Source organism: Cibotium barometz, chromosome 11 (assembly GCF_041138505.1).
Source record: "Cibotium barometz isolate CiBa-2024 chromosome 11, ASM4113850v1, whole genome shotgun sequence".
Classification (NCBI taxonomy): domain Eukaryota; kingdom Viridiplantae; phylum Streptophyta; class Polypodiopsida; order Cyatheales; family Cibotiaceae; genus Cibotium; species Cibotium barometz.
The window spans coordinates 12,916,344-12,939,438 of NC_141056.1; the positions used below are offsets into that span (position 1 = coordinate 12,916,344).

The 23,095-nt window shown below is 44.6% G+C and overlaps 1 protein-coding gene across 1 annotated transcript in view; it reads left to right on the forward strand.

Annotated features, from left to right (window-relative positions):
• Positions 1-1,530: 1,530 nt before the first annotated feature.
• Positions 1,531-23,095, forward strand: part of LOC147633774 (ankyrin repeat domain-containing protein 2B-like) — a 36,192-nt gene continuing 14,627 nt past the window's right edge. The window contains exons 1-2 of the mRNA XM_086804797.1: positions 1,531-1,688; positions 3,260-3,420. Of these exons, the coding sequence (XP_086660923.1) occupies positions 1,670-1,688; positions 3,260-3,420 (180 nt within the window). The 5' untranslated portion in view covers positions 1,531-1,669. The remainder of the gene's footprint in view (positions 1,689-3,259; positions 3,421-23,095) is intronic.

Here is a 23,095-nt window from a genome sequence, read left to right on the forward strand (position 1 = left end):
TTTAGACATTACCTCCATTGGTTTAGACAAGGAATATTTTCATTTTGGTAATCTCCTTGCAACATTGATCAAAAGAATCCAGATTTAAGACGATTATCAAATTGTGCAAAGTATTTCCCTTCAATCCCATGAGGCAACATGGTTTCATTTGTGTATCATGGAGTTTCATTTGTGCATCACTGAGTTTCTCCTAGTCGTCACATCATTAGTTTAGGGATTTTCATGTGCAAGATGTAATCCTTTACATTTTCCTTAGGTTTTTACTCTATCATGTTGAGTTCTATTTGCTGCACTTTGCCTAGGCCCTTACCTAGAGAATCCATAGATTAAGTATGTCTTAAAGTTTACCTTAATCGCATGTAGTATCAATGTGATAAGCCATTGACTTACCTTTCCCAGTAAGTGGATTCAATGTATGTAATTCGGATTTCCAAAAACTTCACATCACTGCTCAAACAATTGCATGAATTGAATAAGATTGGTAGATTCATCATATTTACCCATGATCTTGAATATCGTTATGGCCATGATTCTTGATGACTCGCTCAGGGCCATGTGCAACTTCTCTTGAGTTTAGATTATCTTGTTCATTCCTTGTGTAACCCCCCTTCCTAGGCTATTCAATATTGCTAAAATTTTTGGCATCTAGGTGTTGAGAGTTAAGTCTGAGAATTTGCAAGAGATTGAAACTCGTTGTGGTTTTTGGTAAAGGATTAGTCACTGGGGAATATGAGACACCAATAAGGGCGTGAATGGCGATGGCACACTTGATATATAATGGGTCCACCAATGCATGGTAGATGTGATTGGGAGTTGTACCCAAGGCATGGACCTCAAGGGTTGGTAGATTTTAGTTGTTGTTAGATTCAATTTTGTTAAAGGGCATGTTTAATCCCCTTAAGTTAGCCATGACTTGCATTGTGTTGAATGCTCCTTGTAGTGCTTAACTTCAAAGTAGACACTATTTTTGGGTTTTTAAATTGGAAAGTTCTTTTGACGGCGGTTCGAGTTGGGGCTGTAAAATGGGAGTGGCCTCCTAGCTGCTCGAGGCCTTGTGCCTCCATACGATCTGTCTGAAACCTTGGGAGGAGGCGATCCCTTCTGGCCTTTTGGCTCTTTGAAGCCTGAGAGAGAGAGAGAGAGAAAGACGTGTGCGAAGATGGACGTCGTTTTTAAACAAAAAATTTAATTGAATGTTCTGTAGAGAGAGAGCGAGCGAGCGAGAGAGAGAGAGAGAGAGAGAGAGAGAGAGAGAGAGAGAGAGAGAGAGACGTTCACACATGTGATTTGCTCTCATTAATTAATTAGTGCCCTGGGCACTAATTAATTAATATAGGGGTAGCCTGAATATGCGACCTGAATATGCGATTGAAAACAAGGAAGCGGTGCACATGTTGAGACTGCTATTTTACGATTGGTCCCTATCAAACAATTTTCACCGCTCATTGCATAGTGTGTGACGGCCTGCATGTGAAACGGGTCCTCGGAGGGCGTCCTTGGGATCAGGGTTTATTTACACGAAGGCTGTTGCAAAGAGAACCCCAGCCACAAACAAAGCGAGCTACTTCGATCGCTTGGAGCTAGCAAAAGTATTTGAGCGCGGCGACGGGCTGTCTCCATCTCTGTTCTTGCAGCACGCAGACAACAACACATCTAGCACTGTCTTGCCATGGCTTCTGCACCTTCAGGTCAGTTCAAATAATCTTTTTTGCTCTGATTAGGGTTTTCTTTTGCAGAATGACTGTATTATGATTCTAGGTTAATCGATCAGGGTTCTTTTTGGGCTTCATCTGAGCAGAAACCTATCTGTTAACATTTTATCCGAGCAGAAACCTATCTGTTAAGAGTTTCATTTGTGCAGAAACATACCTGTCAGGGCTTCATCTGACTGGAAGAATTTCTGTTAGGGTTTTATCTACGCCAAAGAAATCAGCTCAAACACTCTTGTCATCAGATTCAAGATACACTGCATACGCAATACCTGTCAAGAGTTCATCGGATGTTCTCCTGTAGCATGCGTCTTCATGGATAGCTTCAATTGCAAGGCAAGCTTTAAATCATAAGCTACAGTCCTGTGTAAAATTGAGAAGGCCCCCAAGGGTATTTTATCAGCAAAATACTCTTGTATAGCCTCCCATGTATAGAAAATTTACACATTAGGCAATGAAGGCATGACAAAACTCCCAGTAGTGGCCTCCTCATTTCTCTACCCCCTCCTAGAATACCTTGGGTTGCTTTCTGGTCTGGGGTCAACGGTGGTTGAGCCACCTTGGACTTCGAACCACGGGCTCCATGAGACTCAGCATGGGTCTTTCCGAATTCCAGTGCTTGCCAAGCTAAACTCAGTAAGATCCTGCAAGAAGAGTACGGAGAGTGCATTGCTAGTGTCTTGAATTCTCTGTTAAGTATGATTGAGGCATGGCTTTTATTTTCTAGAGTGCCTTTTAAATTTATCATGCCATAACTGTTAGGGTTTCTTCTAGATTTGAGAGTTTAGCACAAGCACGCTTGCTAGGTTCTCATCTGATACCTTCACCTGGTATGGTTCCTTCAACACACCTATTAGGAATACATTCTGCTGCTACAGGGATCAGTAGAAGTACACTTTGATTGCCCATCGAGTTTCTCGCTTTATGTATTGAGCAGAATCACACATTGGCTTCTGCTGTGAGGGCTTTCACCATGGGCTTTATTTCTTACCTTTAGTTCATGCATCTCAATATTTGCTTGACATGAAAGCTGATTGTTGTTCTTTATCGAAGCTATAATTTTGAAAATTTACACATTTATCCAGTGATCAATTTTTTATAATCACAGTACTAAGGTACTTAGCTCACAGTACTTAGCTCACAGTATTTATTCCACAATCTTCTTTGTCACTATTCCTGCAAAAGAATCTTACAGAAGGAAGGTGTACACGTCAATGGCAACAAAGACCTCATTTATCCACGTGCACTTAGGCTGGTTACAAGTATTGGCAGACATGCTCATATATTGCATGTTTGGGGCCTGTCACCCCAGTCTTGTCAATTGAGGCATTCACGACCTATATCTGCTACCTGTGAAATGTTTAATCAGCCTTATACCTACATGGGATCTTTTTTCAATGATTTATGCACAGGGATTATGATGTAAGAAATCACCCATTGTTATAAGCATGCAGTGAACATCATGTTTATTCTGTCTACATATCTTTTTGTGTATAATATTCTGGTAAGCAACGTGACCTTGGTAGTGAAAATTAGTCAAATGTGTGTAGATATCAAGGAAAATGGAGCAAGTGACAAAGGTGCTGAGACTTCAAGCACTAAGGTAGCTGCGGAGACGGAAGGTTTGTTAGGTGAAAAGATAGCTTCTACCGAGGAGGGAATCAAGTATCAAAATCCATTTGATTTTTCAGCCATGTCAGGCCTCTTGAATGTATGTACTCTTGAGCTTATCAGTATGGAAATATGTGCCCTTCAAGTTCATATTGTTTCTCGTATGCAAGTACATTACACAGTGGAAAATTGAAGTTTAGATAGCTCCATACGAGCTTATGAAGAATGTCGGATTGATATAATGCAAGGGAGCAAAGAAGAAGTAGAGTAGCAACACTTTATATTTAAAATCAAGTTAGCTAGTGGTTAGGTAGGCTATTTACTTGTTTTTCGTGTGACCAGTTGTGTGTGTATACTGACTGTATGAAGTGGTGAGCTCTTTGGAAAAAGCAGATATTACATAAGTTGTCAAGTTCACAACAAGCAGCTCCTTAAGGTTGTGATGGTTGGAACTTGCCATCAAGATTGAACCAGATTTTATGTATATGGCTCGTATGTTACAGTTGACAAGGTATTCAGTTTTCAGCCAGTTGTCAAGCTGTTTTGTTTCCTTGCGCTTTTCCCCAAGTTGGTTGTAGTCTCCCGCGATTAGCATTAGTGTATCTCTGTTTTTTGGGAGGGTTTTTCACCATGGGTTACCGGTTACAGTGAGGGGTGGTTGAACACACTTCTTATTGTGACTTTGACCCCCTAATTGCTCGGCTACATGGCAGGGGGAAATCATTAGTGTATCTTAAATTGCTGAATGAATGCCATTTTGAAAGGTCCTCTTAAGAGAGGCATCCTTTGATTTGAGTGGAATTCAGAGTTTGGTGTGCTGCCAATTTAACCATTCTGCTTACCGATCATAGTGTCAAGCCTTAAGGCATTCCTTAGGAGGTGGTTGTCTCCTCCATGTTTGTAGTGTTGTGCTACACAGGTTCTGACCTGATCCTCATTTATAAACACGTTTCTTCAAATGCATGCTTAAGCTTTTAGAGAGAGCTTGAGGTCAGTTGCATGCTTGAAGGTTTGATGTTTAGGATCTGGTTTTTTGGTTTGCAATTTTGACATGCTTGCTTGAGTTAGGCCCTTTCATATCTGTGGTGATGAACTATATTGTGGATTGCCCAGATACCAGCTGCTTTTTGTGTTGTGGGATGATGTTTGGGATCCAGACTCAATTCAGCCCTCTGATTCTTTCTGTGATGAGTCTGTCCTTTGATATCAGATGTTTCTTGTGTATGAAGTGATTTTATGAACTAGAGTATAAAGATCACATATGCATTCCAACATTGTTTAGACCAGTTGTGGAAACATGATGACTTGATGAATTTGCTGTGTGGAATGCAATAGCCATCAAACAAGGAAGTATGGGCTGGAACTTTGCTTTGGGTTGCTGGGTTGAGGAACATTCCAAAAGGAGGAGGAGATAAAATCCATTGCTTGGATCTTCTGGGCTCTAATCTGTGGGATGGCTTTCTTGTCTTCCAAGGCCCAATGGTATGAGACACTCATGGTGGAAGGCTATGCATGGAGTGATCTCTGAATCGCTGCATATCTATGAAAAAACAGGCACGCATCGTACAAGTGCAAGCTTGCATGAAGTATTTGAGCCTTTAGATGCATGCAAAGGAGAAAGCTGTCGGGCCTGAATATACTCTAGAGAAGGGGGACTTTTTGCTGTATAATAGAGGCATACGAGGGCTAGTTTGGTCCTATGGAAGGCTAAGTTCCGTGTGCATCTCGAGAGATTCATGCTTTTTGGATCTTACTAGACTGTTTTCTCTGTGCGTGTGGCTGTAAGCAGTAGGCTGTGTCTTTGTGTGATACCTTTGGTCGACTGAGAGTCCTATTGTGTGCTGGGCTCGCTGTCTGGAGTTCGCACACTTTTGCTGCAGAGTGGTGGAGAGAGTCGGGCTGTAGCGCGTTGTACAGCAGGCCGTATGCAGGGTGTGTTGGGGGGCTGCTGTAGCATGCGCCGAGCTAGGACCGTGTGGAACAGCATACATGAATCTGAAAGAGATGTAGTAGAGACGACACTAGATGGGGTCCCGAATCACCCATTGAAGGGCCCCCCTGCAAGCAGGAGTATTTGCTTTATTTCTTCTTTTGGAGAACTGTATGCAAGCTGAAGTGTGTCCACAAGACCGAGCGGACAAGCTGACTGATTGACTGCCATATGCAAGGACAAAGTGACCAAACGTTGGGCAGAATTGTGCATAAGCTTTAGGCGACTATGAAGCTATTTTTGAGAGAAATACACTGGCCCGAGACTGAGGGAAGGTGTGTTGAAAACTCCTGAACAGACTGAGCTTCTTTGCCTTGGGCTGAGAGCACAAGTAGGGCTGTAAGTATGCATAGGCACAAGCCTAGGCACGCATGCTTGACTTTTGATGATAATCTTTGATTTGTATCTGATGATTTTATGGACTGAACTGGTCTGGCCTTTTTATATGGCCTCGTGATGCAAGTCAGCTGCCTGTTATGCTGGTCAGCTGGCAGAAAATGCCCACGACCTGTACTAAATAGCATTTAATGCTTGTTTTGCTGCGTGGCTGGTCGGACTACTGGCCGACTGCAGCAACACCTGGTCGACTGCAGTTTGCCTCTGGCCGACTGCTATCCAGGCCATCCTGGCCTTGGCCGACTGCATGCCTAAGCCCATAAGGGTTGCCGACTGGTGGCGAGGGATATTACCTACCCCTTGCAAGGCTGCCCACTCCTTGGGACTGCCTTGGGGCTGGCCAGCCCTTGCTATATGAGTGCATCTACATCATAGTTGTACGGTACGAAAATACGATACCGTATGATAAACACCGTACGAGAATTTTTGGTATGATATGAAATTTTTGGATGTTGTACGATAAAATACGGTTTTTTTAAAACACTTACAAACTATGGAGCTTCAAGCTTGAATGTGAGGGAAGGTTGGGGAGGGAGGAGTCTATAGTGCTTGAGGAACCGGAACACGGAGATGTGTCTCTCCTAGTTGGATCTCCCAATCCTCACAGCCGGCAACTCAGCCCATTTCTACCCGATACAAGCTCCGTGTTCCCAACGTGCGGCCAGTTGAAGTTGTCCAAACCTTCGAAGAGATCTTTGAGTGCAAGCTATGGCAGCTGACAGGTTCTATGTTGCTGTCCAAACCTTAGAAGAATTCTTTCAGTGCAAGCTCCAATAGAAGATAGGTTTTGTGCTGCTGTCTAGACCTTCGAAGAGTCCTCTCAATGCAAACAGAGAGGTTTCTGAGTGCTACATTAGCTCCCTACACCAATTTCTTGCTCTTGTAGATACTTGCCAATACATTCTTTATACCTTGCACTTTGTCTTTTTCTCATATACTTGCAATGTGTAAGCTTCGCAAAGCACTTTATGGTCTCAAACAAGCTCTCAGAGCTTGGTATGAGAAGGTTCATTCTTATTTGGTCAGTCAAGGCTTTAGGAATAGTATGACTGAGAGCACACTCTATGTTAAAGAGGATCATGGGATTTTCATTGTGCTCATACTCTATGTTGATGACATGTTGTTGACTTGGAATAAAAAGGACGCAAATTTTAGCTTTCAAAGCTCAATTGAGAACATTTTAAATGTCTGATTTGGATGCATTCAGAAATTGTTACATAAATTTGGGTTTCAAGATTGCAAGCCTACATCCACTCCAGTACAACCAAGAGTTAGGCTGAGCCTGTATGATATTGGCGAGTTCTTCGACATGAGTTTGTACAGTCAGGTTGGGTGTGTTATCTACTTGTGCGCAACACAAGACCAGATGTTCAATTTAGTGTATCCCAAGTCAGCAAATTTAAGAAGCTTGTAATTCAGCCTTAAAGGCTGAAATCTTCTTAACATTTGGGCCATTAAGTAGCATGTCATCAACATATAAAACCAACAAATCCTCTTGTCTTCCTGACTTAGAGGGTGCTCTCTGTTGGATTGTTAGAAAACCCATGAGACAAGTACGCATGTATCTTCTAGTACCATGCTCTGGGAGCCTGCTTAGACCATACAAAGCCTTCCATAACCTGCACACTTTGCATTCTTGACCCTTGAAACCGATCCCGTCAAGTGGGAAAGACTCCGTTGGACACCCACACGCTTAATAGCACAACTTTAAAACCACAAATTTGAAATGGACAACTTAAAACAACTTGAAATTTAAATGAAATGAAATGGAAAGATGGACACCAGCACGGGGGCCGGAACGGGCCGACCCCCCCCTCAATATATGATATATTTATTGGGAGTATTTAATAAATACAATGCTCCATGGGTTCCAAGAACCAGATAATGTCCATGTACATATGAAAACAGTACCAAACAAATAGGCTCAAATTTCGATGTAGAAGCTCGAAGCAGAACGACCACTAGTGTGGTCCAATCGCTACGGTCCTGTGCTTTCACTGGACTCCGCAGAGAGCGCCTCACTGGTGTTCCGAGACCACGCACAAACAGGCGCTCTCGTACTAACGCATGGCTCTCCCAATCTCAGCACCTTTGGACCGAGGTTCGCCAATATAGCTTGGACAACCCGGCACCGAACGGGTGTTGGCCGAGCGGGATGAATCTTTTATCAGATTTAAACATAAAATACTTTTTCAAATCTGAAAATCACTTACTTGTAGATGGTTGATAGAAAACCAATACTTGTGGTGTTTGTGTAGAATATGAAGCCACCCTTGTTGAAGAAAGAGTTGCCTCGTGTAGAACTAACAAGACAAGCACCACCACGAAGGGTACAGCCACCTGCTGTGAGAGAAGAAGTATCCACTTGCAAGAAGGATAGAGACCTGGCTGCTGTGTGGAGGAGCAACCTGTTATGAAGAGAGTATTCACCCACTCTTGTTTGCAAGAGGAAAGGGTTTTGCTGGCTGAAAACAGGCGCATAGTCACCACAGCCGTCAGTTGATGAAGCCGGTTGATGGATGATAGGCGCCTAACTGCAGCCTGTGATGATGCAGCCGCCTTGAAGGGTGTATGCGCAGCAGTACAGAGAAAGATGGCAGCCGCCTGTAGTGCTGTTGCAGCCAGCCGCCTGGGGCAGAATACGTGCAGTAGTAAAGGGAGAGATGGCAGCCGCTTGTAGGGGTGGTGAAGCAGCCGCCAGGTGCTGTAGACGAAAGAGCCGCCAGCCAAGGTGATCGCCGGTTGATGAATTCAACGCTAGATGGAAGCGATGGATGCCCACGCTTGAAGGAGAGAAAACGATTGATCCCCTCCGCTTCATGGATGAAGCCTTTTTTTAAATAAAATTAATGTGGAGTTAACTTTGGTGATACCCACGCATGCATGTGGGGGATTAGTGGGAGTAGGTGACCATGCCCACCCCCACATTCACTTAAAAGTGGGGCTCCCCACCTTGGCCCCAAAGTGGGTGCCCAAAGGGGGTGCCCACTTTTAAATAAGTGTGAACACCTAACCTTATAAAATAAAGGGTTAGAATAAAAAATTAAAAGCTACATGTGCAACATACTTACCACCTGTTCACATGCACTAAAACTCGTCAGAATACAGAGCAGACTTCACGACTCACTGGCAGGCGTCCCCGCTCAGTAAGTAACACGTCAAGCAGGCAAACACACACATACATGTCATGCGAAAACAGTTTCAAGCATGCAAATCATGTGTGCATGTGCAAATAGTAACATGGACATATCTCCCGTTCATGGAACAAGTACAAAATATCTGTCGGCACAAAACTGGCACGACATAAAAACATTAAAACCTGGTCTTCCTATGGAGTGACAGTCCCATAGGTAAGACACAGTTCCAGGCACGAGTTTCCCTATGGTGTGACAGTCCCATAGGCAAAACACGGCACGAATACTGGCTCTTCCATGGCGTGACAGTCCCATGGATCGAACACAGTCCAGGTCATACACGGGTGGCACTGATCTGGCTCCCGTCCATACGACACCATCCTGCTAACACACGGGTGGCACCAGTCTGGCTCCCGTCCATGTCAGCAAAATATTGGCCTCTTCACACGAGACACTGGCCTGGCCTCAAGTGAACGAGACGCAAAAACTGGAGATGGACCAAATGGTCGGCCAATTGGTGACATCCCCCCGGGCTTCTAAAGAGTTGACCTCAACTGAAAAGCCTCAAGATATGCCTGCAACAATTGCGGATAATCTGCAAAATAATCCTCATTTACCCATTTGGCATCAATAGGCAAATAATTCTTAAACTTCACAAGGTATCTCTTGGAAAGCTTTCCTGCAGGTAGCTTTCTCTCCTTGTGAAAAACAATCTGTTCTGGCTGGAGGATCTCCTCAAGCTCTTCAATCTCTGGCGGATCTTATGTGACAGGCTCATCAGGATCTGGCCCCACATATTTCCGAAATAGACTCACATGAAAAGCATTGTGAATCTTCCAATGACTAGGTAAAGCAAGCCTGTAGGACACTTCATTGATCTTGTGAATCACCTTGAAGGGTCCATAATAGCAAGGAGAAAGCTTAGGATATGATCCTTCTCGTCCTGGCCTTTTTTGAAGCCTAGCCTTCTCAAATTTCAGCAATACCCAATCACCTTCTTTGACTTCCATGTCCCTTCTATGCTTGTCAGCAGCCATTTTATGCTTATCCTGAGATCTTGCAATGGCTGTCCGCACCTGACCAAAGGCAACATCCAAGTCACGAACATATTCATCAGCTGCAAAAATCTCATCCTTGGTACGAAGGATGGGTGGCAATACCACTCTGCCATAAATAATCTCAAACGGAGCCTTTCCTGTGGAAGCATGGATTGTATTGTTGTAGGCAAACTCAACAAGTGGAAGATACTTCTCCCATGCACTCTTTTGATCTGCCACATAACACTTCAATAAATCCAACACGGCTGAATTGGCAGCTTCACTTTGGCCATCCGTTTGGGGATGATAAGCTGATGAAAACTCAAGCTTAGTACACATATTATCAAACAAAGCCCTCCAAAATAGGCTTGTAGTCCTGGGATCTCTATCCCCAACAATGGATTTAGGCATACCATGATGCTTGAAAATATTAGCAAGAAAAAGCTTTACCATATGATCAGCTTTAATGGTTTTCTTGACGGGCAAGAAGTGAGCTTGCTTGCTAAACCTGTCCACAATAGTCCAAATAGCATCATTCCCATGCTGGGATCTAGGCAAATCCATAATAAAATCCATCGTGATACTTTCCCAAGGTTGCGAGGGAATAGGCAATGGCTGAAGCAAACCTGGAGGCTTTTGCCTATCAAATTTCACCTTTTGGCAAGTAATACATGCACGCACATAAGCCTCAATGTCTTTACGCATGCTTGGCCAAAAGAAATACCTCTGAATCATGCGAGTAGTAGGCATAATACCTCGATGACCAGCATATGGTGGAGCGTGACATTCGTCCATAACCTTTGGACGCAAATCCTTCACCACACATAGGCAATTATCCTTCATGAGATAACCCTCGTTGATAACATAAGAGGCATGTGAATGACTAGCCATCAAATCAGTCCATATATGGCAAAAATCAGCATCCAAATGATACAAATCTCTCATAGCAGATAGGTCTCCATGAGAGGCCACTGAGACTGCAGCAACATAAGGCCTCCTAGATAGTGCATCGGCCACTACATTTTTCTTTCCTGGAGTATGCACAATCTGAAAATGAAACATGGAAAGAAAATTTGCCATTCTCATCTGCTTCTCTGAAAGCTTGGTTTGAGATAGAAAGTATCTCAAGCTTTGATGATCTGTCTTGACTACAAATTCAGCCCCAAGAAGATAATGTTTCCATATCTTTAAGGCATGAATTACAGCCAAGAGCTCTTTCTCATAGATATCCATATGAAGCTCAGCATCATGCAAACGACGGCTCTCGTATGCGACTGCATGCCCTTCTTGATTTAGGACAGCTCCTATGCAATCACCACAAGCATCACATTCAAGCACGAATGACTTGTGCAAGTCAGGAACAATCAATACTGGACCACATATGATCGCATGCTTGAGTTGCAAGAAAGCATCCTGTTCCTTTGAAGTCCATTTGAAAGCAATTTTCTTCTTCGTGAGATCATGTAGAGGAGTGGCAATCATAGCAAAATGCCTTATGAAACGCCTGTAATACGAACATAATCCCAGAAAACTACGTACTTGATGTACGTTTTGCAATTCGGGCCAATTCCGAATAGTCTCTATCTTTGTAGGATCCATTGTAACTCCATCTTTGGATACAATATGTCCCAGATAATGAATCTCTGAAAGGAAAAACTCACTTTTCTTGGCATTGACGAAAAGTTTATGCTTCCGCAACTCTTCGAACACTGTGACCAAATGAGTTCTGTGTTCTTGCTCATTCTTGGAGAAAACCAAGATATCATCAAAGAAGACTCCTGTAAACTTGCGATGGGGTCGGAATATCCTATCCATCATATGATTAAAAGTAGCAGGAGCATTGGTGAGACCAAAAGGCATTACCAAGAATTCATATAATCCGAAGGCTGTCCTGAATGCAGTCTTATGGACATCTTGTGGCACCACGCGTATCTGGTGATAACCACTCTTCAAATCAAGTCTGCTAAAACAAGCTGAGCCATCAAGCTTATCCAAGATATCATCGATACGTGGAATTGGAAATCTGTTCTTGATGGTAAGCTTGTTCAAAGCTCTATAGTCCACACACATACGGAATGATCCGTCCTTCTTTTGAACAAGAAGCACAGGAGAGCAGTAAGGTGAGGAACTGGGCTGAACCAAACCTTTCTCTAAAAGCTCGTTTACCTGCTTCATAATTTCTTCTTCTTGTGCAGCACTCACTCGGTATGCGGGTTTGTTAGGTGGAGAACTACCTGGCACAAGAGCTATACGGTGATCTTCGGGCCTTTGGGGAGGTAATTCACCTGGCAATGAATCAGCAAAACAGTCTTTGAATGCATTAAGAAAATTCAGCCTATCATTAGACATAGCATCCACATTTTGATGATTTGGCACAAGACAATCACGCACAAAAACCAAGTACGCTGAAAGACTCTTTTTCATTGCCTTATTAATTTGGATGTGTGATACAAGTGGGATGGAATCCCCTTCTTTGCCAGCATCAATAAAATGCATGCGGCCTTTATGCATAAAAGAAATCATATTAGACTTGTAGTCTTTGCGGGGCTCAAGCCTATGGTGCCACGGCTTGCCCAACAATACATCACATCCGTTCAGTGGAGCAACTAGGAAATGCTCATTATCAAGATAGCCCTGTATATGGATGCGCAACTTCCCTATCAAAGGGGTAACCTGCACCTCTTTACCAATAAATGCAGCTTCAGCTTCAATCTGAGGTCCCATGTTTTCAACCTCAATTCCTAATGCAGCTGCCATTTGCATAGAGATGAAATTGTCAGTTGCACAGTCATCAAACATAAAGAGTGCGGGCTGATCCTTGATTTGCCCCCAAGCCTTGCAAACCATACGCTCTTTTGCATCGTGACCTGTATTACCTTGCACATCAGGAACTGCATGAACATTTGCTTTGGTGTGGTTGTCCTCGTGCTTTGGTTTGCGATCTGGGCATTGTCGGAACATGTGGTCTTTGCTACCACAAGAAAAGCATTTTCCATCCTTAGCATATTGCTCTCTTTGCTCCGGGGTTAATCCAAATTTGTTCTTCCTTGGGCCCTGTTCTTTTGATGTGTTATTTTCAGCTTTACCACCCTTGTAAGGCTCCCGGAAGTTCTTTTTAGGTGGCTGTCCACCCTTTTGCTGATTTGGGACAGCCTTGTCCTTCCCCTTGGAACCTCCTTGATCCTGCTTAATCTTGAGCACCAATTGCTAAGAGCAGAAGCTGTGAGTTGTTGCAACGTATGTTTTGGGTGCAATTCAATACCCGATCTATATGTTGGTTGCAGTCCAGAACGAAACTTCCTCTTTCTTTCATCCTCTGTGATTTGCATGAAGGGAGTCACTTCCAGCAACACTTTCCAAAATTTGTTAACATACTGTTGCACACTATCATTATCTTTTTGTTCCAGCCTGTCCCACTTTTGAGTGAGAGTTTGCTCCGCATTGGGTGGCAAGAACTGAGCATAAAATCTATCTTTGAATTCCTTCCAAGTAGAGATGGGATCCTTGGTGATCTTTTCAGTGATCCACCAATGGGCAGCAGTCCCTTTCAAAAACATGCTAGCATGGCGCACCTTTGACTTTTCTGTGAAATCCTCATCACTAAAAGCAATGTCGAACTGTGCCACAAATGCTAACACCTTAGAAGCATCATGTTCACCATGAAAGACATCAAATTTGACAGATTTATCACCTGCTTTGAATTCCTTGAGCTTCCTGGCATGAGGCTCATGGTCTTCTCTTTTTCTTTTCCCCTTATCCAACGGGGTAGCCCTGTCTGCATGGGCTCCATGGGCCGTCATAGAAGCTTCATGGGGCACGGTGGCATGTGCTCCACGAACTCGAAACTCAGATGCATGTGACTTACCTGCATATGGCATGGTCTCTCCATGAGACAACTCAGAAGGCAAAATTTTTTTTGGAAGTAGACCTGTCACCATGAGATACATATCTTGCGTGCATGTGACTTTCATGCCCTCCATGAGCACTGGCATACATATATCTGTCAGGCTTAGTGCCTTGGGGAGAAGATGCATGTCGAGAGGTGACTGTCACCTCTTCCTTTTGCATAAAAGATTTCAGCCTTTGGGATGCGGGATCTCCATGCTTCAAACGAGGTGGATTTCTGAATTTCAGCTCTCCGTCATCCCCCTCTTTGCTATCACCTTTGCGAAGGAGATAGGCAAGCGCCAACTCCCTTGGTTTCTTGCCCACTTCACGAGCCATTGATTCAAAAGTTACATCAACCATAGCATCAGTCTTCCTGGCTTCAATAGCACTTTGCAAATGTGGATCTTCATGCAAGAACTTTAACTCTTGCTCTTGAGCCTGCAAAAGTTTTCTCATATGTTCCATTTCAGCCCTCATAGCATCAGGCTCTTGTTCAAGCATAACTGTCTTCCCTGGAGACAGTTGACCCTTGGATTCACTATCCATAACCCTTTCAAGGGGCTTGTGCCTACCACGCAGGGCATCAGACCCACGAGAAGCACTAGATGGACCCCTCGAATTTGGTACTTCCAAAGGGTTGCCTTGGCTGTCCATTGTGTTTTAAGTTTGCTAAAAGCGGGATGTCCAGTACACAGGTTCGTTTCCCCACTAGGAAGAGGGAAACAACCGTGCTCTGATACCAATGAAACCGATCCCGTCAAGTGGGAAAGACTCCGTTGGACACCCACACGCTTAATAGCACAACTTTAAAACCACAAATTTGAAATGGACAACTTAAAACAACTTGAAATTTAAATGAAATGAAATGGAAAGATGGACACCAGCACTGGGGCCGGAACGGGCCGACCCCCCCCTCAATATATGATATATTTATTGGGAGTATTTAATAAATACAATGCTCCATGGGTTCCAAGAACCAGATAATGTCCATGTACATATGAAAACAGTGTTGGGGTAAAGGCACTAATGCCACCCTGGTACAGTTAGTACACTTAAGTACAGTTAGTACTTTTTTATTGCTATGTACACTAAGTACGGTGTACTTAGTGTTGTAACTTTATCCATTAATATAAAAGGTTGACTGTGTGCTTGGGGAGGTACACACATACTCATTATCCCCAAACTCTTGACTTCTCTCCAGTGTGTGTGTCGGTGTGCTCCTCCTCTCTCACTCTCACTCTCAACTGGTATCAGAGCCTCGCACACCTCTCTCCCCTCCATTCGGCTGGAGCTTGGCATTCGGCATTCGCATCTTTGCTTCGCGTAGTTGCCCACACGGGGGTCTTAGCTCGGAGCAGGCAGCAGCGCCGCCCAGCCAGACAGCATCGCCGCCCACCCAGGCAGCGACGCCAGCCATCCAGCCAGCGCCGCCACCCAGCTCCTCCACCGCCAGGAGCGACCCAGCACTCGCAGCCAGGTCGCCTAGCAGGAGGGGGCCAGTGTAGCCTTTCTGGCAACACAAACGCCCCTCCAAAGCTCCCATTTCGCAGACATTTGACAGCCCTCGTGTTCAAAGGGTGTCTTTCGAGACACTACATCTGACACCGGGTGTCACTGCGTTTCTTCGCATCACGGTACGTCGTGTCTTCATCCTTTCACCATTGTACTTGCAGGAGTAGGTGCAGGTACAGCTATTGAGCTCACTGTGAGCACATTTTGGTCAGATGCATAGTCAGTACGCGTGTATGCCTACTGCGTAAGAAATTTCTTGCAGAATCAAGGGGCTTTTGTAGCCAGTGCCAGGATTTGGCTTATATACGCACGCATTGCGTTATATACTCCCGATTGGAGTTTGATTCTTGCAGATTTGTATGCATTTGTGACCTACTGTACAGTGGAGGATACACTGAGTACCACATTGCAGACTGGAGCACGGAATGTGCTAATCAGATTTGGGCTTTTGCAAGGTGGATGCATATCAGTGCTGGGGGAAGCATTTAGATGCCTAATTGTTGTCAGTGAAGCGGTAATGCACTCGAAATTCTGATTTCTTTATCTCCAGTCAAGGGGCTTTTGCCCAATCTCTGTCCTAAACTGTTGTATACAGTTTTAGGGGTGTCTGGAAGTTCGAAATCGACAAGGTTGAATGGTCAAACAGTCAAAAATCTGATTCTGTACTTTCTGGTACAGTCAGAACTGTTCTGAGTCAACCGGTTGACTGAACTCAGTCAAGGTACAGCGGTACAGAGTGCTATTTATACTGCTGTTTTTCACTGTTCGTGACAGGCAAATGCTTCTGTAATTTCAGATTTATGCTGGTTGCACAACGGTGCATTGAATGATGCAAACAGAGTTGCTGTTCGGAAACTGCTGCATGCAGTAAACAGTCATAAATCTCTGTTTAGGTGGGAGATTCAGTGCAAGTGCAGATCTTAATTGTTCCGCTGCAGGAGCACAGTTCCAAGTGCAAGCTTGCACTTGGTTTGCAGGGAGTCAGGCACCCATATTTGGGTTATCTACTCAGTTTGCTGATTGTAATGGCTTCATCATCGGAGTCCTCACTTTTGAACATCAAGAAGTTGCAGGGTGCTGCAAATTATCCTATGTGGAAGAAGATGGTCCTAAATGTGCTTATACTCAGGCAGTTTCATGCTCCTATAGTACACGAAGGTGTAAAGCCCGAAGGCATGTCTGATGATGCTTGGGCATTGGCTGATCTGTCAGCGAAGTCCATAATTGAACTGTCACTCCATGAGAGTGTTGTTTGGAATGTGGACAGTGAAACTACCGCCTGGGGTGTTTGGAAAAAGCTACGGGACACATATGAGCAGCAGAGTGCAGCCTCTAAGATATATTGGTTGCGCAAGTTCTTCAACTTGAAGATGAAGGAGGGGACTTCCATGGATGCACATCTTAATGAGTTCAATTCTATTGTTACTCAGCTTGCGAATCAGAAGTACGTGGTGGATGATGAAACCAAGGGTATGGCACTCTTGATATCTCTTCCAGAGAGTTGGGATACTTTCACCACAGCTGTGACGAATGCAAATGCCTTCATAGGCTTCTCAGATATCACAGGACTGATTTTGCAGGAGGAGCAAAAGCTGAAAGCTCAAGATGCAGTGAAGCCTAACAATGCCTTGAATGCAAGAGGCAGAAGTCAGCAGAGAGGCAAATCCCAGGAAAGGGGAAAAGGTAGGAGCAAGTCCCGCTCCAACAAGGATGTTGAGTGCTACTACTGTGGCAAGAAGGGACATACCAAGAAGCAGTGTTTCAAGCTTAAGAATGATAAGAAGGACAAAGCCAAGGAGAATGATGCAGATGCAAAGGCAATAGTACCAGTAAGCAAGGGCAAGAGTAGTGTGAAGATTGAGGAACTTCATTCTACACACGGTTATGACAGTGAGGGAGATGTCTTATTTCTCTCTACCTTGGATGCTCATGCTCTCCATGCAGGTGGTCTTGCAGACATGCACTCTTGGATTATTGACTCAGGTGCCTCGTTTCATGTCACACCTTACAGAGAGTTGTTTGTGAGGTATGCAGGGGGCAGTAATGGAGTCGTTTTTCTGGGAGATAATCATGCATGCAGTATTGTTGGCATTGGAGATGTCAGGCTTGTGTTTGCTGATGGTACTCAGCTCATGCTCCATAATGTCAGGCATGTACCGGAAGTCAAGAAAAATCTGATTTCCACTGGTATGTTGGATGATGAGGGATTTGTGACCAGCTTTGGTCATGGTTGTTGGAAGGTCACCAAAGGTGCCCTGGTTATTGCCAGAGGGCCCAAGGTAGACACAATGTATACCCTTCATGCCAAAGTGTGTAATCATACTGATATTCATGCCACCGAGCTGCCGAATATTTCAATGTGGCATAGCCGGTTGGGACATATGAGCATAAGTGGAATGGAGCAATTGGCTCGTCTTGGCTATTTACCGTCTCTTAAATATTCTGATCTTAAGTTTTGTGAGCATTGCATATATGGTAGACAATTACAGTGCCCTCATAAGAGGAGAATAGGACATAAGGATGCTCAGCTTGAGCTTGTACATACAGATGTGTGTGAGATGCCTAGTCCATCACTTGGAGGTGCACGGTATTTTGTCTCCTTTATTGATGATTCCACACGTAAGGTGTGGGTGTACCCTCTTCGGTTGAAGAGCGATGTCTTTACAGTGTTTCAGAAATGGCTTGCTTTGGTTGAGAACCAGACAGGCAAAACACTGAAAGCTTTGCGGTCAGATAATGGTGGGGAGTATATGTCTAAAGCATTCAATGACTTTTGTGATGCTAGAGGTATTCAAAGGGAACTCCCTGCTCCTTACAGTCCACCGCAAAATGGCACTGCAGAGCGCATGAATAGAACCATACAGGAAAAGGTCCGCTCTATGATGTCACATGCTGCTTTATCTTATGGATTTTGGACTGAAGCTGTTAAGACAGCAGTACACCTCATAAATAGGTCACCGAATAAGAGACTGGATGGCGGAGTGCCAGAAGAGCTTTGGACAGGAAAACCTCCGTCCTATAAGCACTTAAGGGTCTTTGGTTGCACTGCGTACGTGCACATACGCAGAGAAGAACGAACCAAGTTAGATCCTAAGTCTCTAAAATGCATATTTCTTGGATATGGTGACAAAGGTGAGATGGGTTACCGCCTATGGGATCCAGTAAATAAGAAGCTTATACGCAGCAATGATGTCTTGTTTGACGAGTCATGCATGTTTAAGGCAGACAGTAAGTCTTCTGATGCTTTAGACATTGATGTTGATGACTTGGAACACCCTGTACAATTCAGGCAGCCTGCTAATCAGCCACTACAGCAGCGTAATCAGCCTTTAAATGATGCTGCAGCAGGTCAAAATAATCAGCCAGCAGTGGCAGAAGATGTCCTACAGGACATGCCACCTTTGGAAGATCTCCCAGGCATTATTTTGCCACCAGATTTGATGGAACAGCCACCTGTTTTTGGTGACCAGCAGGCTGGACAGCAAGACCCATGGGTCCGTAGGTCCACACGACAAAGGAGGCAGCCAGCCCGATTTGTTCCAGGAGCAGATTTTATAATGCTTACAGACTGTGGAGAGCCTTCCTGTTATAAGGAGGCAGTGCAAATGCATGATAAGAGGCTATGGGAACTAGCCATGAAGTCCGAAATGGACAGTCTCCATAAAAATGGCACTTGGGAATTGGTGCAGCTGCCAAAGGGCATGAAGACATTGCCATGCAAGTGGGTATACAGACTAAAAGTCACACCTGGAGCTAGACCACGGTATAAAGCCAGATTAGTTGCCAAGGGTTTTAAGCAGGAATACGGTGTAGACTTTGATGAAATCTTTTCTCCCGTGGTCAAGATGACCACACTCAGGACTGTACTTGCTTTGGTTGCATGTGAGGATTTGGAATTATGCCAAATGGATGTGAAAACGGCTTTCCTTCACGGTGATCTTCATGAGGAGATCTACATGCAGCAGCCAGAGGGTTTTGCAGTCAAGGGCAAGGAGTCACTTGTATGCAAGTTGAAAAAGAGCCTTTATGGGCTGAAACAGGCACCAAGAGAATGGTATAAGAAATTTGATACCTTCATGAGGTCCCAAGGTTTCAGGAGAAGTGATACCGATCACTGCTTGTACACAAAGAAAGCTGCAAATGGCAGCTTAATCATTCTCATTTTATATGTGGATGATATGCTTATTGCCGGTAAGGCTCGTAAGGAGCTTGATGATCTAAAAGGGAGATTGCATGAGGCCTTTGATATGAAGGACCTTGGTGATGCAAATCACATACTGGGCATGCGGATACGGAGAGACAGGGGACAGCGTCTGTTGTATTTGTCTCAGACAGAATATATTGGCAAAGTGTTGCAAAGGTTTCACATGGAGGGGGGGAAGACTCTTAGTTCTCCATTGCCTCCATATGTGAAACTCAGTGCAATGGACAGCCCACAGTCAGATGCTGACAGGGCTGAGATGGCCAAGATTCCGTATGCTTCAGCTTGTGGCAGTCTCATGTATGCTATGGTTGCTACCAGGCCTGATATTGCGTTTGCAGTGGGAGTGGTTAGCAGGTATATGGCAAATCCAGGCAAGAAGCATTGGGATGCAGTGAAAGGTATTATGAGATACCTGAAGGGCACACAGGAGTTGTGCATATGCTTTGGCAAGCAGGATGCAAAAGTGCATGGTTATGTTGATTCAGATTATGCTGGTCATCCAGATAACCGGAAGTCTACTACCGGTTATGTTTATACATTCACAGGAGGTGCAGTGTCGTGGGTATCAAGGATGCAGCAGTGCATAGCCTTGTCCACCACAGAAGCTGAATATATTGCAGCCACAGAGGCATGCAAGGAAGCCTTATGGCTATCTCGGCTAGTGGGAGACTTGGGCATTACAGGAGATATCCCATTGTTGCATTGTGACAGTCAGAGTGCTATTCAGTTGGCACACAATCCTGTCTTTCATGCAAAGACGAAGCACATAGATGTAAAGTATCACTTCATCAGGGAGGTGATAGATGATAAGCTGATTCAGCTTGTCAAGATTCATACGGATGACAATCCAGCAGATCTGTTGACAAAAGGCTTGCCTACAGAGCGGTTTGCACACTGCCGATGTTTGATGGGTATAGGATGAGCCTTACTGGGCCATGTACTCCATTGTGTATATGCTGTATTTTTTCTCTTTTTTATACTTGAGGGCACATTGCCTTTAAGTGGGAGGTTGTTGGGGTAAAGGCACTAATGCCACCCTGGTACAGTTAGTACACTTAAGTACAGTTAGTACTTTTTTATTGCTACGTACACTAAGTACGGTGTACTTAGTGTTGTAACCTTATCCATTAATATAAAAGGTTGACTGTGTGCTTGGGGAGGTACACACATACTCATTATCCCCAAACTCTTGACTTCTCTCCACTGTGTGTGTCGGTGTGCTCCTCCTCTCTCACTCTCACTCTCAAACAGTACCAAACAAATAGGCTCAAATTTCGATGTAGAAGCTCGAAGCAGAACGACCACTAGTGTGGTCCAATCGCTACGGTCCTGTGCTTTCACTGGACTCCGCAGAGAGCGCCTCACTGGTGTTCCGAGACCACGCACAAACAGGCGCTCTCGTACTAACGCCTGGCTCTCCCGATCTCAGCACCTTTGGACCGAGGTTCGCCAATATAGCTTGGACAACCCGGCACCGAACGGGTGTTGGCCGAGCGGGATGAATCCTTTATCAGATTTAAACATAAAATACTTTTTCAAATCTGAAAATCACTTACTTGTAGATGGTTGATAGAAAACCAATACTTGTGGTGTTTGTGTAGAATATGAAGCCACCCTTGTTGAAGAAAGAGTTGCCTCGTGTAGAACTAACAAGACAAGCACCACCACGAAGGGTACAGCCACCTGCTGTGAGAGAAGAAGTATCCACTTGCAAGAAGGATAGAGACCTGGCTGCTGTGTGGAGGAGCAACCTGTTATGAAGAGAGTATTCACCCACTCTTGTTTGCAAGAGGAAAGGGTTTTGCTGGCTGAAAACAGGCGCATAGTCACCACAGCCGTCAGTTGATGAAGCCGGTTGATGGATGATAGGCGCCTAACTGCAGCCTGTGATGATGCAGCCGCCTTGAAGGGTGTATGCGCAGCAGTACAGAGAAAGATGGCAGCCGCCTGTAGTGCTGTTGCAGCCAGCCGCCTGGGGCAGAATACGTGCAGTAGTAAAGGGAGAGATGGCAGCCGCTTGTAGGGGTGGTGAAGCAGCCGCCAGGTGCTGTAGACGAAAGAGCCGCCAGCCAAGGTGATCGCCGGTTGATGAATTCAACGCTAGATGGAAGCGATGGATGCCCACGCTTGAAGGAGAGAAAACGATTGATCCCCTCCGCTTCATGGATGAAGCCTTTTTTTAAATAAAATTAATGTGGAGTTAACTTTGGTGATACCCACGCATGCATGTGGGGGATTAGTGGGAGTAGGTGACCATGCCCACCCCCACATTCACTTAAAAGTGGGGCTCCCCACCTTGGCCCCAAAGTGGGTGCCCAAAGGGGGTGCCCACTTTTAAATAAGTGTGAACACCTAACCTTATAAAATAAAGGGTTAGAATAAAAAATTAAAAGCTACATGTGCAACATACTTACCACCTGTTCACATGCACTAAAACTCGTCAGAATACAGAGCAGACTTCACGACTCACTGGCAGGCGTCCCCGCTCAGTAAGTAACACGTCAAGCAGGCAAACACACAAATACATGTCATGCGAAAACAGTTTCAAGCATGCAAATCATGTGTGCATGTGCAAATAGTAACATGGACATATCTCCCGTTCATGGAACAAGTACAAAATATCTGTCGGCACAAAACTGGCACGACATAAAAACATTAAAACCTGGTCTTCCTATGGAGTGACAGTCCCATAGGTAAGACACAGTTCCAGGCACGAGTTTCCCTATGGTGTGACAGTCCCATAGGCAAAACACGGCACGAATACTGGCTCTTCCATGGCGTGACAGTCCCATGGATCGAACACAGTCCAGGTCATACACGGGTGGCACTGATCTGGCTCCCGTCCATACGACACCATCCTGCTAACACACGGGTGGCACCAGTCTGGCTCCCGTCCATGTCAGCAAAATATTGGCCTCTTCACACGAGACACTGGCCTGGCCTCAAGTGAACGAGACGCAAAAACTGGAGATGGACCAAATGGTCGGCCAATTGGTGACAACCCTTCTGAACAAAACCACAAGGCTGAGAAACATATACCTCCTTATGTAAATTACCGTTCAAGAAGGCAATTTTAATGTCCAACTGATGTACATTCCAACCATGGTGTGCTGCCATAGCAATGATGCGTGGTCATACAAGACATGGGTGCAAAGGTTTTGTCATAATCTATGCCTTTCTATTGTGGATAGCCCTTTGCTACAAGTCTGGCTTTGTAGCAATCGATGCTACCATAAGAATTTCTCTTGATCTTATAGACCCACTTCATACTTATTGCCAAAAGGCAGGTCATCTAAATCCCAAGAGTCGTTCTTCAAAATGGAATCATTTTCTTGCTACATGGCATGCATCCAATTCTGATCCTCTTGTGCTTCATCAAAAATTGATTGGCTCTTCTTCATCACACAAGTTACTCAAAGGAGCACGATCCACATAATGCCCAAATGCATGGCAAGAACTAGCACATGTTCTACCCGCCAAAGCAGCCACCACATTGCTGTCCCGCAAGGTTTGCAACAGCCAACGAGGCAACAATTTACTTTACTCAATTGCTGTGGTTTCTTCTTACACACCGCATCATCAATGTCTGTCTAACCAATGGGCTCGACATCTAG